General features: G+C 35.2%; 1 protein-coding gene across 2 annotated transcripts in view; it reads right to left on the bottom strand.

Moving 5' to 3' along the window:
* Positions 1-17552, bottom strand: part of ZDHHC15 (zDHHC palmitoyltransferase 15) — a gene marked incomplete at its 5' end in the record, with an annotated part of 92977 nt that overhangs the window by 40863 nt on the left and 34562 nt on the right. For both annotated transcript variants that reach the window (XM_079123069.1, XM_079123070.1), the window contains 2 exons: positions 4683-4803; positions 11156-11250. In XM_079123069.1, coding sequence (XP_078979195.1) covers positions 4683-4803; positions 11156-11250 — 216 coding nt within the window. The remainder of the gene's footprint in view (positions 1-4682; positions 4804-11155; positions 11251-17552) is intronic.

The following is a 17552-nucleotide window of genomic DNA, read 5'->3' as shown; positions in this document are numbered from 1 at the left end:
ACTAGTCAGTCTCTTTCCAGAGCCACCCCATTACTGTTCAATGGCTTATGAATGATGTATCTATGGTGGCAGAGATGGAGATTATTCATGGGCTCAGAAACATGGCCTTCTATTCACCAAGGCCAACCTGGTTTTTGCCACTGCTGAGTGCCCAACCTGCTAGCAGCAGAGAACAAAACTGAACTTCCAATATGACACCATTGCCCATAGTGATCAGCCATGTACTTGGTGTCAGGTTGATTATATTGGATGCTTCAATCATAGATGGGGAAGCATCTGTCTTTATTGGAACAGACAGTCTAGATAAAGATTTACCTTTCCTACATGCAATGTTCCTGCCAAGACCAACACTGTGAACTTACAGAATGCCTTGTCCACCATCATGATATTCCACACAGTAATGCTTTTGATCAAGGAACGCACTCTAAAGCAAGAGAAATAAAGCAATGTGTATATGCTCACAGAATTTACTGGTCTTACCATGTGTATCACCATCCTGAATTAGCTGGTTTGACAGAATGGTGGAAGGGACTTCTGAAGGGTCAGTTACAGTGCCAGTCAGGCGGCAATTCTTTGCAGGGCTAAGGCAAAGTTATTCAAAAGGCTGTATATGATGTGAATCAATATTCAATATATAATACTGTTTTTTCCTGATAGCCAGTATCCGTGTGTCCAGGAATTAAGGGTGGAAATGGGAGTGGCACCATTAATTATTACAATCTGTTACCCAGTAACAAAATATTTACTTCCTGCTCTTGTGACTTTATACTCTGCTAGTCTAGAGGTCTTAGGTAAAAAGGAGACTCCACAATGATTCCATTGAACTGCAAGTTAAGACTGCCACATGTCCATTTTGGGACCCTCACACCTCTAAATGGAAGGTTAAAAAGGCAGCTGCAATATTGGTTAGGATAATTGATCCTAACTACTTATGAGAAATTGGACTACTACTCCACAATAGAAGTAAGGAAGGAGCTACCTTAGGACATTTCTTAGTACTCCCATGCCCTGTGATTAGATGAATACAAAACTATAATGATCTAATTTAGGTAGGACTACTAATGGCCCAGACTCTTCAAGAATGAAGGTTTGAGTCACCCCACCAAATAAAGAACTATGATCAGCTGAGGAGCTTGCTGAAGGAAAGGGAATACAGAATGGGTAGTGGAAAAAGTAGTTGTTAATACCAGCTATGACCACGTGACCAGTTATAGAAATGAAGGCTGTAATTGTCATTAGTATTCCCTCCTTATTGTGTTACGAATATCTCAATGTGTGTATCTCAAATATCTTTCCTTTCTTCCTTCCCTTATTTGCTTATCATATAATATAAAATGTATTGATGACATAGTATTTGAGTATTGTTAATTTTATATCATAATATTTAAGTTACACGGAGAAGAGTAAAGGACTAAAGGACTTTTACCTCACCTTGTAGGGAAGGGTTTAGTGTGTTTTTCATTGTACACAGGATAGTTGTAACATGTTAGGCAGAATTATGATCTTAGGGTTTTTTAAATTCTTTTGTGGTGCTGGGAATCAGACCAGGACCCCTGCATGCTAGGCAAGCGCTCCACCACTGAGCTACACCCACAGCTCTTGTTGTTTTTATTTAGAGATTAAGTATGCCTTAAGGATATGTGTATGTGTGCCAAGTTAACAAGATGGGATGATTGGTTTTATGTGTCAAATTAACTGAGTCATAGGGTACCCAGATATTTGGTTAAATATTATTTCTGGATATCTCTGAGAGTATTTGTGGGTAAGATTAACATTTGAATCAGTAGACTGACAAAAACAGATTGTTCTCACTGAAGTGGGTGGGGCTTATCCAATTCCTTATGGACTAGAGTAGAATTTAGAGGAAGGGAGAATTTGCTTTCTCTCTGTCTGACTGCATGAGCTGGGTCATCAGTTTTCCTGATTCCAGATTGGAATATCAGCACTCCTGGTTCTCCTGCATTCAGATGGCGGACCACAGGGCTTCTCAGCTTCCATGATTATACAAGCCAATTTCACACACACACACACACACACATTTTATTGGTTCTGTTTTCCTGGAGAATTCTGACTAATACACGTGATTAGTTCCTTTTTATCATTCAGATCTCAGCTCAAATAGCACTTCCTCAGAAAACCTTTCCTATTACTCTCTATCATGGGAACTGCAAACAAATGCCTCAAGGATCCAGGGAATTGTGAGTAGTAAATGCAGCAGCCAGCTGGGGATTGTGCAGAACCTGAGAATGCATGCCCTTTCTAAAGAGGACTGCTACTACTCAGATCCAGTTAATTTTTGCCATGTTGGAAAGCAAATTATTGCCAGACTGTCTAAGTTTCAAGAGAAGCCAGAAACATGGATTTTTAAGTGGAGATATTCTAATCATTAAAAACTAGCGACAAATGAAAAGTTTTAAAAGCCACATTGTATAGACAAAGAAAATGTGGTCTGTATACATAATGGAATATTATTTAGCCACAAAAAGAATGAACCCTTGATATGTGTGGCAATATAGATGGAAGTAGAAGTCATTATGTCAGATGAAATACACCAGGCACAGAGAGACAAATACTACATGTTCTTTCTTATATGCAGAATTTTAAAAAGTTGATTTTACAGAAGCATAGGACATAAAAGTTCTCAATAGAAATCAGGAAATGTAGTGGGGAAGAAAACAGAGGGAAGTTAAATAATAAGTACCAAAATATAATTACAAAGGAAAAAATAAGTTCTAATGTTCTATGGCACAGCAGGGTGACCACACTGAAAACAATTTATTATTTAATTTGTAAAGAGCTAGAAGATAGGAGTTTGAAGGTTCCTAACACACACAAAAAAAGCCAAAATTTTAAGGAGACAAATGCTGATAATCCTGATTTGATATTACACATTTTATACATGTATCAAATATCACACTGTATCTCATAAATACGTACAATTATTTTATGTTAATAAAAACACACATTAGGGATAAAACAAACTATATCTCTGAGCCCAACCCACCCCATATGTATCTAGTTGTATCTTCTGCTCTATTATATTATTTTGTTGGCTACTGCCTGAAATTATGTAATTTGCTGTCTGTCTTCTCATCAGAATTTAAACTCCATAAGAGACTTTGTGCCTCTCTGTTCAGCTGTGTGTTCCGATGCTAAGAATAGTGTCTCATACACATTGGTTACTTTTTTTAAAAATTAGTATTATGAAAGTTTTCAAATGTACACTAAAAGTAGAGACACTAGTATAATAAATGCCATGTACCATTATCCAACTTCAACAATTATCAACACTTGCACCATTTTTGTTCAACTGTTTCTTCCACTGGCTTTTTACTTTAGCATTTTAAAGTAAATCTTAGACATTGTGTCACTTCCAACCAAAACTATTTCAGTATGTATGAAGACTTTAAAAATCATAACTGTTATATTACTACTCTAACAAAATTAACAGTAAGTCTTTAATGTTATCTAATATGCAGACCAAATTAAAATTTCCCAAATTATCATATGGTGCCTTAATAAACATTTGTTGAATAAATAAATGATAAAGGAATGAACATAATTGCCTTATACTATACTTTCCTAAACCTTGAAACATAATCTTCCATACTAGAAATATTAGAATAAATTGGCCAGAGAAACCTTGGTTTTCAAAATTTTTAAAGGTGGAGAATTGGTTCAACAAGTATTGTTCTAGTCATACAGAATGGAATTATAAGAGTACAATTCCATAGTGTATATTCACCCAAATAAAATGAAGACATATCTTTGCACAAATACTTGATCCATACAAGTTAAGTGCTGGAAACAACCCAAATGTGTATCAATCAGTGAATGGATAAACTGTGATATATTCATACAATGTAAATAAAAGGAATGAACTATGCAAAATATGAATGAATCTCAAAAAATTATGCTGAATAAAAGAAGCCAGACACAAGAGTACATACCGTACGACTCCAACTATATAAAATTCGAGAGCAGAAGAAACAAATCTATAGTGGCAAACTATCTGAATAGTGGTTGTGCGGGCTGGGGAGATAGCTCAGTTGGTAGAGTGCTTGCCTCGCAAGCACAAAGCCCTGGGTTCAATCCCTGGCACCCCCCAAAAAAACAAAAAGAATAGTGGTTGTCTGTGGGGTCAGGGATTGAATGGGAAGGAACATGACAAAACTTTCTGGGGTGATAGTAATGTTTATAGGGGTTTTGGTTGTACAGTTATGTTTACTCTTTAAGAAAAAACTGAATTGTACACTTAAGATTTTTGCATGTTTTTGTACACAAATTTTGCTAAAAATAGAATGATAAAATATGTAGGTGGGTGTGTACTGGTGCTTGCTATTTACTTTGAGATCCATCAGAAAAATAAAATGGTTTGATGAAAGCTGGTAAAGGGATAGATATATGGATAGTTATATGGACAGATATGTCTACATATAAGCAATATAAGCAATATAGTAAAATGTTAGTGGTAGAATCTAGTTTTGGTGTTACAGGTGTTTACAAAATCCTTCCAACTTTGATATGTGTTTTAAAACTTTTATAATAAAATGTTGAGAAAAAATTCCATAGTGGTTTTCAGAAGCTGAGAGAGAAAATGGGCTAGGCTGACAACATACATGACTTAGTGTTTCTGAGATCTCTGCTGAACTTCCTCTCTAGCTGATATTGAATGAACTGACCTCCACTCCCAGTTCTTGTGTAAACTGGTAGCTTCTTGGCCATATCAACAAGCATTTGCTTCTGAACCTCAGGTCTCTCTTCATTTTCATAGCGCTCCTTGTCTGTATAGGACAAGTGGAACTGGAAGCAGAAGTGACAGATAAGATATTATTTTACAAGGTTCACAGAAAGGATTTAAAACAATAAATATGCAAATGAACATATTTATTACCTACCCTTGATGATCAGGTACCAGTTTGACTTATAACCTGGTTACTTATCTCAATTATATTATCTGACTTTTATCTCAATTTTCATAATTCTATGAGATATGTGGCACTGTAATTATAGTAATTATATAATTAAAGTAAAACTTATCTTGTCCAAGGTTGTACTCATTCAACTAATAAAATCAGCTCATCTGACTCCAAAACTTGTGTACGGTTCACTCCATTGTACCACAATATGATGCTGCAGATTTGTGACACATTGCTTCCTAGATCCTGTTGATAATTAACCATGCTTATTAGGATGCAAGTGTTTTTCACAGGTGACACTGAAGACAGTCTTAGAGAAGTTGGATGAGACTGTGACATCATCTGCCTATTCTAGTCTTAAAATAGTAAATTTGGGTATTTTAAGTATGTATTTGAGAAGTTTTTAGTTTGGTATAGAGTTTGTTGTAATATTATGTAAAAACACTTTGCTAATCTTGCAAAACATGCTAACAATTTTCCAAAGAAATACAGATCTGAAAGCTTTTTTTTGTCTGGGCCAAAGGGTAGACAAAGGTAAAAAAAGGGAACTTCTGGGTTTAAGCCTCAATGCTGCCATTGAATATAAAATCAGTTTGGAAAATGAGACACTCTTACTTTTTCTTCATCTGTAAATTCAAAAGGTGGGTATGGATGCACTGGATAACAAATTAATTAAGTAACTGAAAGTCTTACTTAAAAGTCTAATTTTTAGATCATTTTAAAATATTAAAGCATTGTCAATCTTTTAACTCTTCTAATTGGTGTATAGTAGTATCTTATGCAACCTTATTTTAATTTGACCTTATTATTGTTTTATTGCAGTGCTGTGGATCAAACCAAGGCCTTGTGCATGCTAGGCAAGTGCTATTGCATTGAGCTACATCTCTAGCCCCTTATAAATAGTATCTTATTGTAATTTTTATTTAGCATTTCTCTGATTACTAATGACATTGAACAGCTTTTCATGACTTTACTGGACATTTGGGTATCCTATTAAAGTGTTCTGTCCTATAAAAAAGAATTAAGTTGTTTGTCTCTTTGTATTGATTTGTAGGAATTCTTTATATATCATGAATTCTACTCCTGTTGAATATTTTTCTACCAGTCTGTGGCTTTCCTTTTCATCCCTTTTATGGCACATTTTAATGAACAAAAGATCTTGGTGGAGTATAGATTTATACAACTAGTTGGGAAAATTTTGGCATTATCTGCTTAAGCTAAATATATGCCTCTAACATATGATGATGCAGCAATTCCACTCTATATAACCAAGAGAAATGAGTATGTGTGTATATATGTATATGTGTGTACATACATATAAAACATATATATGTATTCAAAAGATGTATACAAGGATGTTCAGTTTTATTCATAATAGAAAAAATGGTAACAATCCAAATGTCCTTCAATGGGGTCAATGGATGAACCAATTATGATAAAAATGACTAATCTATTTTAAGAACCATATGTAGTAGTGTGTTTTATGGTATCATGTCACTCTGAAGCAGAGTGAGAATTAAGCATCTCCCTGGGTGTATGTGGAAATATATAGGAGCATTTTGGGCTGTTACAATAAATGTGGTACACTACAGGCACTTAATGCTTAGCCCAGGATGCTAAGGATTCTACAATGAACTGGACCAAAAGGCTACAAATCTATGTTACAAAGTAGTAATTAAATGTTGTAAATTAATATACAAATATCTGGTTATTTTATTTCTTACTAGAACAATTATATTGATCAACACAAAAGAATGAGGTTTTTAAAAATTCTTTTTATTTTTGAAAATTAAAAGCAGTACCTTGGGGCAGCACTTTAATTTTTGAGATGTTCTTGCAAATGTAACTTTCTTATGGTACACTGCATATACCTGAAAGGTGAAGAGAGGGTTGTTTCTACTTGTGTGTGAGAAATAACTTGTGGTGATTCAAGAGGTTTGGTTTCAGATGTTAGGCATAGATGCCTTATTTCTGGAACTAACCAAGCCTTACTGAGGGTTAGGATGCAATGAGTCAATAAATCCATTTGGGTGGGACAAATGATGATAGACTGGGATGAATGTTGGATTACAGAAATTAATATTGTGGCTATTAAATAGGTCCAAAGAACTCTCCACTCTTTTATAAATTAAAAATGATAAAAGATGTAGTTTTAAATGTTAGACATTGTGGTGCTTGACTAAATCCTATCATCATCTGTTATGGTTTAGATGTGAGGTGTCCCCCAAAAGCTCATGTGTGAGACAATGCAAGAAAGTTTAAAGGTGAAATTATGAGAGCATTAACCCAATCAGTGAATTAATCCCCTGATAGGGATTTACTAGGTGATAACTGAAGGCAGGCAGGAGGAGGTAGGTCATTGGGGCTGTGCATTTGGGGTATATATTTTGTCCCTGGTAAGCCAAGTTTAGTCTGTCTATGCTTCCTAATGCCATGTCCTGAGCCGCTTTCTTCCAACACAGCCTTCTGCCATGATGTCCTGCCTCACTTTGGGCCCAGAGCAAGGCAGTCAGTCGTCTGTGGACTGAGACCTCTGATACCATGAGCACCTAATGAACTTTTTCTCCTCTAAAACAGTTCCTGTTAGGTCCTTTGGCCACAGCAGTGAAAAAAACTGACTGAAACATTTCACCCAGTTTAGGCCTATAAAATACCCAGCCATTCAGGCTTTCTACTGGTTTATAAGCTTCACAAAAAATATAAAGGGGAAAATGATTTTTATTGAGTTAAAATTCATATAACTTAAAATTTCATTTAAAGGACCTATTTTAGGGTGTACAATTCAGTGATATTTAATACATTTACAATGTTGTACAACCATCACCATTATCTAGTTTCAGAAAATTCCAACCACCCCAAAAGGAAATGCCTTACTTATTAAGCTGTCATTCCCTGTTACCACCTATCTCCAGACTCTGCCAACCAGTAATCTACTTTCTGTCTTCATGGATTTGCCTTTGTAAGTATTTCATATAAATGTAATCAAGACTGCGTGGCCTTTGGTGTCTGGTGTCTTTCAATTAGCATGATATTTTCAAGGTTCATCCATGTTCTATTACATATTAGTACTGGGTTCCTTTTTATGGCTAGGAACCATAAAGCTAATATTCATTTACATGGGCATACTGTACTTAATTTATCCATTTTTCTGTTGATGTACTGTTGGGTTGTTTCCATCATTTAGCTATGGTGACTAGGGCTGCAATGAACAGTTATGCATAAGTATTTATTTGAACACTTGTTTTCAAATATTTTGAGTATAGATCTAGGAGTGGAATTTCTGGGTTGCATGGTAACTCTACATTTAACTTTATGAGGAACTGGACAGCTATTTGCCATACTAGCACTACCATTTTATAGTCCTAGTATCAGTTTAGGAGGATTCTGATTTATTCACATCTTCACCAATTCTTATTTTTTTTTTATTCATTCTTTCATTTAGTTTTGACCTTCCTAGTGGTTGTGAGATGATAGCTCATCATGGTCTTGATTTGTATCTCTCTAAATGACTAATGGTATTAAACAATTTTATGTGCTTATTGGGTATTTGTATATGTTCTTTGGAGAAATGTCTGTTCAAGTCCTTTCCCCAGTTTTAAATTGGGTTGTTTGCCTTTTGTTGTTGAGTGCTAAGAATTCTTTATATGTTTTGAACACTTGATGCATCATATATATGAATTGCAAATATTTTGTCCCATTCTTTGTGTGGTCTTTTCACTTTTTTGATAATGTACAAAAGTTTTTAATTTTGGTAATGTGAAATATATTTATTTTTTCTTTTGTCATTTGTGCTTTTGTTGTCACATCTAAGAATCCATTGCCAAATCCGAGGTCATGAAGATTTTCCCCTAAGTTTTATTCTAGGAGTTTTGTAGGTTTAGGTCTTATATTTAGGTCTGGTTCATTTTTATTATAATGAAATATATTTAACAAAATTTAACCATTTTAAATATTTTAGGTATACAGCTCAGCGGCATTAAGTATATTCCCATTGTTGTGCCACTATCACCACCAAGCACCTCCAGAACTTTTATCAACATCCCAAACTGAAATTTTGTACTCATTAACTCCTCATTCCCCATCCCATATTTTTTGGATATTGTTGATAGTAGGCATTCAAACAGTTATGAGGTAGCATCTTGTTGGTTTTTGCTCTTCGTTTTATGGCTAAGATATAAAATTAGACTATTTGAGATACTTACCCTTTTTAAATGTGTTTACAACTTTATTGAATTCCATGTTTTTTGGTATGCTGTTTTTCATTTTCATTCATCTTTGTTATGGTTTAGATATTAGGTGTTCCCTAAAAGCTCATGTGTGAGACAATGTAAGAAGGTTTAGAGGTGAAATGATTGGGTTGTGAGAGCCTTAAGGCTCCCCTGATAGGGATTAACTGAGTGGTAACTGTAGGCTAGAAGGATGTGGCTAGAGGAGATGGATCCCTGAGGGCATGCCTATGGGTTATATATTTTGTTCTTAATAAGAGGAACTCTTTCTGTTTCCTGCTCATGTCCTAAGCCACACTTTTCCACCATGATGTTCTGTCTTACCACAAGCACCAAGGAATGGAGTCGGCCATCTATGAACTGTGACCTTTGAAACTGTGAGCCCCCCAAAAAAATTTCCCTCCTCCTCTAAAATTGTTCTTGTTGGGTCTTTTGGTCACAGCAGCAAAACGAAACAAAACAAAACCTGATTAAAACAATCTCGAAGTATTTTCTAATTTTCCTGTGATTTCTTATTTGATCCATTGGCAAAGAGCATATTTAATTTCCACATATGTGTGAATTTATAGTTTTCCTTGTCTTATTGATTTCCAGTTTCATTCCATTGCAATATGAGAAGATAGTTTATATGAATTCACTCTTGTAAATTTACTGAGATTTCTATTGTGGCCTAATGTATGGTCTGCACTGAAGAATGCACTTGGGAAGAATGTGTATTCTGCTGTTTTGGGGTGGATGTGTTACATGTAGCTGGTTTATAGCATTGTTCAAATCTTTCCTTTCCTTATTGATCTTCTGTCTAGTTGTTTTATCCACTATTGAAAATATGGTGTTGAATTCTCTATTATTGTACAATTGTATATTTTTTTCTATTAAATCTGTTAGCTTTTGTTTCTTATATTCTGGGGTTCTCTTGTTGATAACTTTCACATATTCTTTATAAAGTGACCCTTTCTTCAATATAAAATGTCTTTGTCTCTTGTTAAGTCTGACTTAAAGGCTCTTTTGTCTGATAGCCACCCAAGGTCTCTTTTGATTACTATTTGCTTATATCTTTTTGTATTCTTCACTTTCAGCCTTTTTATGTCTTTGGTTCTAAAGTTAATTTTTATAGACAGCTTAAATATAGATAATGATTTTTAAATTCATTCTGCCAATCAGTCTTTTACAAGGATAGTTTAGTCCATTTATGTTTCAAGTAATATTCATTAGGAAGGACTTCTGCCATTTTTGCTTTACATTTGCTCTCTATAATTATATCCCTCATATTCCTCAATTCCTGCATTACTGCCTTTCTATGTTTAATTTTTTGTATCATTTTGATCCACAATGGAGAAAATTTAGAGCTGCATTTTTCTTAGCGTTTGGAAACTGGTAAAATCTCCTCTCTATTGTTTTTTTTTTCCTACTTAAGAATCTAACTTGGTTTAGAGTAGGGTTACATATAATAAATGCCTGATATGACCACAAATTCCTTCATGAACTCTTTCAAATACTGCTTGAAACATGTGGACTTAAGAAAATATAGCTTGAAAATGATTGATTAAACAATTATATTTTTCTCCAGAATCTTGCTGGGTATGAAAATAATACACCTTCATAAAATTGAACTAGTTGAGGTCTCAGAATTGAAGTGGGTCCTTGTTTTTTCTAATTAAATCACCAGTGCAGGCAGTGGTTTCTTAGTCTTAAAGACACTCAGGGCTAGTGATTTCACAAACTCGTTCAATAGTCTATCCTACCTTTAATTTACCTTTATCACTAAGAGTCCTTCTTTAAGATGACCCTGAGTCAGGCATGGTGGTATGCAACTGCAACCCAAGCTACTTGGGAAGAATAGGCAGGAAGTTCGAGGCCAATATGAACAACATAACAAGACCTCATAAAAAATGATTACCCTGATTTTATTTTTAATGGAAGTTTAATTGCTCCTCTTTTGTTCTCTTCTTGCTTTATTGGCATCTCTACTTTCCTTTGTTCTTAGCTTTACAAAGTAACCAATATTCTTACCTTCTGGTTAGGTTGCTGTGGGAGCGTAAAGATAGACTTCCAGTAGGTCCACGCAAAGAACACAAAAATGGCATGGTAGAGTATGAGGTAGATAACTGAAATGAAAAAAATCAGTATTTATATTAACTTTTTATCCATGTTAAGAGTTCACAAAGTTCCATGACAAATTTCTATCTTGTTCTCCTATTGTCAAATATTCTCTAGTATTATTATGAAATGTTAATTTCTACCATTTTCCCATGCAATGACATAAATAAGTCATAATGCCAAATTTTGAAACAGAGACCTTCTGGAATTTGCATGCTCTAAAAGTTGTCATGTGATTCTGTGAGTAAATTAGAAAATGTCCTTTATGACAATATAGGAAAAGCTACTTTTATTGTTATTATCTCTAACACTGTGGGTACTGAAAGGTGATGGCTATATAATTTAGAGTTTATAAAATGCTGTTATATTATTATATATTGTTATAATATTACATAGTATCTCACTTTATTTTCTCAATAACGTTGTGAAGTCATAGTGTAGGGTAGTTGATTAACTATCAGGGGTAGCTGATTAACCAAAATCAAACAACTATTGTATAAAACAACATAGTGTTAATAGCCAGGTATTAAACATAGGACTTCTGATTCTAGGTCTCAGTCTCTTTTTGGTAGCCCAAAACAATTCACACTTTTAATTGTACCTCTGAAACAGTTATACAAGTGGCTCTCCACTACCTTCTTTTTCACAGCCTTGGCCTCTTAGATAGCTCTTCTGACATGGGGAATTTTGGTATTCTCCACCGAAGTAATTATAAAACTGAAGGTCAGTTTTTGTTTCATTGTGAGTCCTTCAATGGCTTGGTCTTATTACTTCAATCCATCAGAAAGACTCAGGGAATGAGGTGACTCAAGACAAAGGTAACAGGACTGAGTCTCTCATACATATATGGCTAAATTGAAAAATGCCTTACTCTCTTGGCCCAAGCTCCCAGACCCACTGTACAAGACATTTTATATGTGCTTGACTTTAGTAGTTATGAAGTCGCATTTTAAAATTCAAGCAATATAAAGGAAAGGGTTAATGCTCACCCCACACATACATCTAACTTCCACCCTCTTCATCCTAAGGCATAATACCTCCTTGGTGTTGGGTGTGCATCATTCCAGATCTTCTTATTTTTATATGTTTATGAATATAGTCATAAAATAAACACAGAATTTGTATGGTATTTACAATTTTTCATTGTGTTGCTTTTGAAAATTAATACATTCATAAGGTTCAAAATTTGAAGTTAGGGAAGTATACAATGAAGTCTCCCTTTCATCCCTATCCCTAATCTGCCCAGTTCCTTTCCCTGGAAGTCATAATTTATTGTGTATCCTTTTGAAGTTTTTTTAAAAATAAAAAACACTAGTGTGCTTCTCCACACAAATAGTAGTATTCTACACACCCTGTTCTGTACCACACTTCTTTTTCACTTAAAGTTGGAGATTATTTCACTTTATATAACATGGAGAGAGTGAACTTTCTCAATCTCCTTTTAAAAGACTTCATGAGATTCCATTGCATGAATTTACTATAATTTATTAAACCAGAATGCCTGATGGAACTTTGTTTTTCCCTTTTCTTTTTCTAATAGAAATAATGCTTCAATAAATAATTTGTATATATGTTATCAGCACATACACAAAAAATACGTGTAGACTCAATTCAGTGAAGTAAAATGTCAGGCCAAAAGGCATGCCTTCTGGTAGATATTGCCAAATTGCCATTAAGAAAAGTTGTATCGGAGCTGGGAGTATAGCTCAGTTGGTAGAGTGCTTGCTTCAAAAGTACAAGGCCTTGGGTTCAATCCCCAGCACTACCAAAAAGAAGTTGTATTTATGTTCTTATCTTCAATGAATGAGTGCTTATTGCTCCACAGTCTGTCCTTTGTGAAGTGTTGTCATGATTTTTTTTATCTTAGGCAAACTTTGGTTATAGAGATCAAGGCTAATAGGATTAACCAATTTAGATCACCTGAATGACTGATAACTAAACTCTTACACTCGGCAGTATTTTACTGGCATTAACTATATTTTTTCTTACAATGATTGAGATGGGAAGTGTGGGACTTTAACTTCATCTAGGTCCTACTGCACATTATTGACTGGTTTGATTATGGAATTGGAAATGGCTGGGTCTCATTCCTATACACCAAGGATTCACATAAGTTATGGATGCTTTTATATAGATGTGTATAAAATGAGGGATCTTGTGACTAATGAAGTCAGGGTTATTCCACAGATAGATATAATAGTTTATATAATAAACTTCATAAAAATTTTAGAGTTGGGGGAGACCATAGACATTATCTACTCCAAACCATTCATTTTATAGAAAGGTTAATGATGCTAAGAGAGGGTAAGTGATTTCATCAGGGTTACCAGGTTAAGTTATGGAAGCAATGGAACCAAAAAACAGGTTTCTTCACTCCCAGTCCAGAGTTTATTTTCTTAGAACAGAGATTCTTAAATTTCAGTTTGCATCAAATTCACCCAGAGAGGTTATTAAAATACACCTTGCCAAGCCCTATACAAAACAGCAGGGGATCGATAAGCAGTGAAGACTGCCTCACAGAGAAACAGATATACTCTGCTTGAAATCCGAGTTACGGAGCAACAAGGAATGCAGCCTCTCTCTATTCTGCCATCTTGGATCTCCCAACCCCTATACTAAAGATCCTGAATCCATAATCTGAAAAGGAATATAAGAATCTAGCACCATAAGAAACAGAGCCTCACAAGCCATTTGGTTGCCCAGCCTACCATCCAAAGGAGGAAGCCCATCACTAACATCCCTGGCAGGCAATGACTTCATCTCTGCCAATCTGAAATGACTATTTTTGAACTATGGGCAGTCCTCATGATTCTCAATTTTAGGTTTCTCCCTATAAATATATATAACGTTCCTAAGCTATAGTCCCTAATGTATGCAAGTCCATTCTTTTCTGCCTTAACATCAACATATTTCACTTTAAAATATTTTTAGTTTTGATGCATGTTTATTTTATTTATTAATATGTGATGCTGAAAATCAAATCCAGGGCCTCACACCTGCTAGGTAAGCACTCCACCACTGAGCAACAACTCCAGGCCTGCAACATATTTCTTCTTTCTTTCTTTCTTTTTTTTTTTTTTGCGGTGCTGGGGATCAAACCCAGGGCTTTGTGTTTGCAAGGCAAGCACTCTACCGACTAAGCTATCTCCCTAGCCCCAACATATTTCTTTATGATTAATATTTATATCTAAAATAATCATCTTTATAAACTACAAGGACAGCAAATCTTTCTTTTAAGTATGATACTCCAGTGAGGTTTCAGAGAAATTGAACAGTTTATGAACTGTATCCTGGAACTGTCATGACTCATTGACATTGGAATGAAATGGGAAACATCTTTGTTTTTGTATTTTAAGTAAAAAAGCATAGTAGACCCTTTGCTTATCTGACAGGAGGCATTAGAAGCTGCAGGAGCTAAGATTACCTACCACATGAAAGCCAAAAGTCCTTGAAAAGAGAGAGAAAGAGAGAGAGGGAGAGAGAGAAAGAGAGAGAGCACATGTGCTTTCTTTCTCTCCCATTTCACAAGGTGAAAATGTTTGCAAGAGGAGCAGAAATAAGCCATAGGGAACATGACCAACTGCCAAAGAAAAAATCCACCTAAGTACGTAGTTTGCATTTAGTCACTGTGTTGCAATGTGAATAGCTCATTATGGTAATAGATTCTGAAATTAGAATGATTACTTGAGCTTTATTCCTAAAATAATGATTCATAAACACCTGGATAAAAATTACAGAATCTGAAATTACATGTTTGAAGTAGCATAAACTTGTTATTAGCAACATGTTTGGCCAGCACGATGTCTTTTCTAGGTGTTGCTCCCAGGGACTACTTGGGAAATGAGTGACTGTGTGTGTGTGTGTGTGTGTGTGTGTGTGTGTGTGTGTGTGTATGTGTGCATGCACATGCATGTGTATGCAATGTGTGTATGCAATGTCTGTGCACACATTCTTGTGTCAGTAAGAATGAATGCAGCACATAGACTACTCTGAATGAAATAAGATGAACATCGAAGTGGGAAAAAGATGAAAGTAAAGCAACTTTACCACATATTTTCAGAAACAAATGCTAAGAGTTTTTGCTGTGATACATCATCTAATGCTTGCTTTTTAAAAGCTATTGTCAGACTATTTAATTTAAAACGACAGGGATGGGGATGTCACTCAGTGGAAAAGCACTTGTCTATCATGTATGAGGCCCTGAGTTTGATCTCCAGCAGTGGAAGAAACTTTTTTTTTTTTTTTTGTGGTGCTGGGGATTGAACTCAGGGCCTTGTGTTTGCAAGGCAAGCTCTCTACCAACTGAGCTATATCCCCAGCCCAGAAATAATCTTTTAAAAAAGGAAGAAGAAACAAATAATAAAGAATGGCTCGGTCATTTCAAAGTAACTTTCCTGTAAGGCAAGACAAGGATATAGAACAGGAAAATAGCTACTTATTAGCATCAGATTACTTTGTGCTAGGGATGTAGCTCGGTGATAGAATCCTTGCCTGATAAGTATGAGGGTCTGCGTTCAATCCCCAGTACTGTAAAATTAAGAAAGAGATTTTTTCTGTAATATCTTTCATGTCAATTGATGACTAAAAGCTCCTAGGTTGGTAGAGGAGGAAAATGGGGAAAGAGGAATACCTTGCAATTTATACACAGTTATGATATAGATAAGGTGTTCCCCAAAAGCTCATGTGTGAGAAATGCAAGAATTTCCAGAGGTGAAATTAGACTGAAAGGTATAACCTAATCAGTGGTTTAATCCACTGATATAGATTAATTGGGCAGCAATTTTAGGTAGGTAGAGTGTGGTTAGAGGAAGCTGGTCACTGGCGTTGCGCCTTTGGGGTTTATATTTTGCTCCTCGTGAGCAGAGCTTTCTCTGTTTCTTCTTGCTATGTCCTGAGTTGCTTTCCTCCACCATGCCCTTTTGATATGATGTTCTGTCTCATCTTGAGTCCAGAGATATGGAGTCAGCGGTTTATGGACTAAGATCTCTGAAACTATGAGCCAAAATAAACTTTTCCTCCTCTACATTGTTCTTGTCAGGTCTTTTGGTTACACCAATGAAAAAGCTGACTAAAACACACACTGTAATTCAAATAGGGACAGCAATTATAGCTTTAGCAATTGAAAGAGACCCCACTATACTCCCTATTTGAGCTCAGGATAGAATCAGATTATGATTTTGGGCAATTTGTCAGCAAGTCACATCTCCCTTTGAGCTCAGCACTTAACAATGAGTTGTTGATTCTAATGTTTGAGCTTACTATCTTATTTTCACTATCTTATAATCTCTAACAAAGAGCTAGAACTTGTCTCTCAGTTATTTGAAGGAAGGGAGAGAATGAGGTAAAGGCCCATAGGTTGTACCCAAGGGCTTAAGGATACTTCATGAGAATATAAGAATTGCACATGAGTTGTTCCTGTGGTTTAGCTACCTCCTAGCATTTAAGATTTTCTCAAGTTGTTTCATAGGTTTAGCAAGTTATCCCCCAGGAGTCTCTCTGATGGTGGGACCAAATTCTGGTGCCAACATATGGAATTGTTTTGAAAGGGCATGATCTTCCTCATTAATATCAACTTCAAAAGTTAGGTATCCCAATTTCTCTTAATTATCCATTAGGTATATGCTGCTCATCAATTTGTATAAACCTTTCTGAAGCTCATTATGTTTTCAGTTTATGCCAGTTCTTGGATGTATAATGAGTCCCATAAGTTTGCAAGCCACTACAGTGAAATGGGGCTTCAGTTTATTATATTAAAATTAAACTTAGTCTTTTGTTTCTTTTTCTTTTCTTTTTTCTTTCTTTATTTTGCAGTGCTGGGATGGGATCTAGGGCCTGGTGCATGCTAGGTAAGCGTTCTACCCCCCAGCACAAAGCAGCATTTTTAAGTTTCAAAGACTTTTTCAGTCCTTATGCATCAGAATTTAGTGAACAAAGCCAAGCTAACAACATAAACAGACTTCATATATTTATGAGTATGAATTATAGTCCCATTCAGTTTTTGCTATGTCCATGTTAAGGATACTTCTGTTTTTTAGTCATTTTGGACATTGAGGTGTTATGCAAAACACAATGGACTTGGAATCAGATGATGGGTTTGAAATCTAGATCTGCCACTTAATAATCTTGCCAAAAATCACATATATACAATCATATGTATATGTTCATAGGCGTGTGTGCATATATGTAATATATAAAATATTGCTTAACTACATTTTATATAATATGCCTATAATATATACTTAAATATATATATACATATGATTTAAAATACTTGTCTGATAAGGTTGTTGTGAGAACTAACTGACTTAAA

This window comes from Sciurus vulgaris (genome assembly GCF_902686455.1).
Source record: "Sciurus vulgaris genome assembly, chromosome: X".
Taxonomy (NCBI): domain Eukaryota; kingdom Metazoa; phylum Chordata; class Mammalia; order Rodentia; family Sciuridae; genus Sciurus; species Sciurus vulgaris.
The sequence above is the reverse complement of the archived record's forward strand: the minus strand, read 5'-3'. Positions and strand labels throughout refer to the sequence as shown.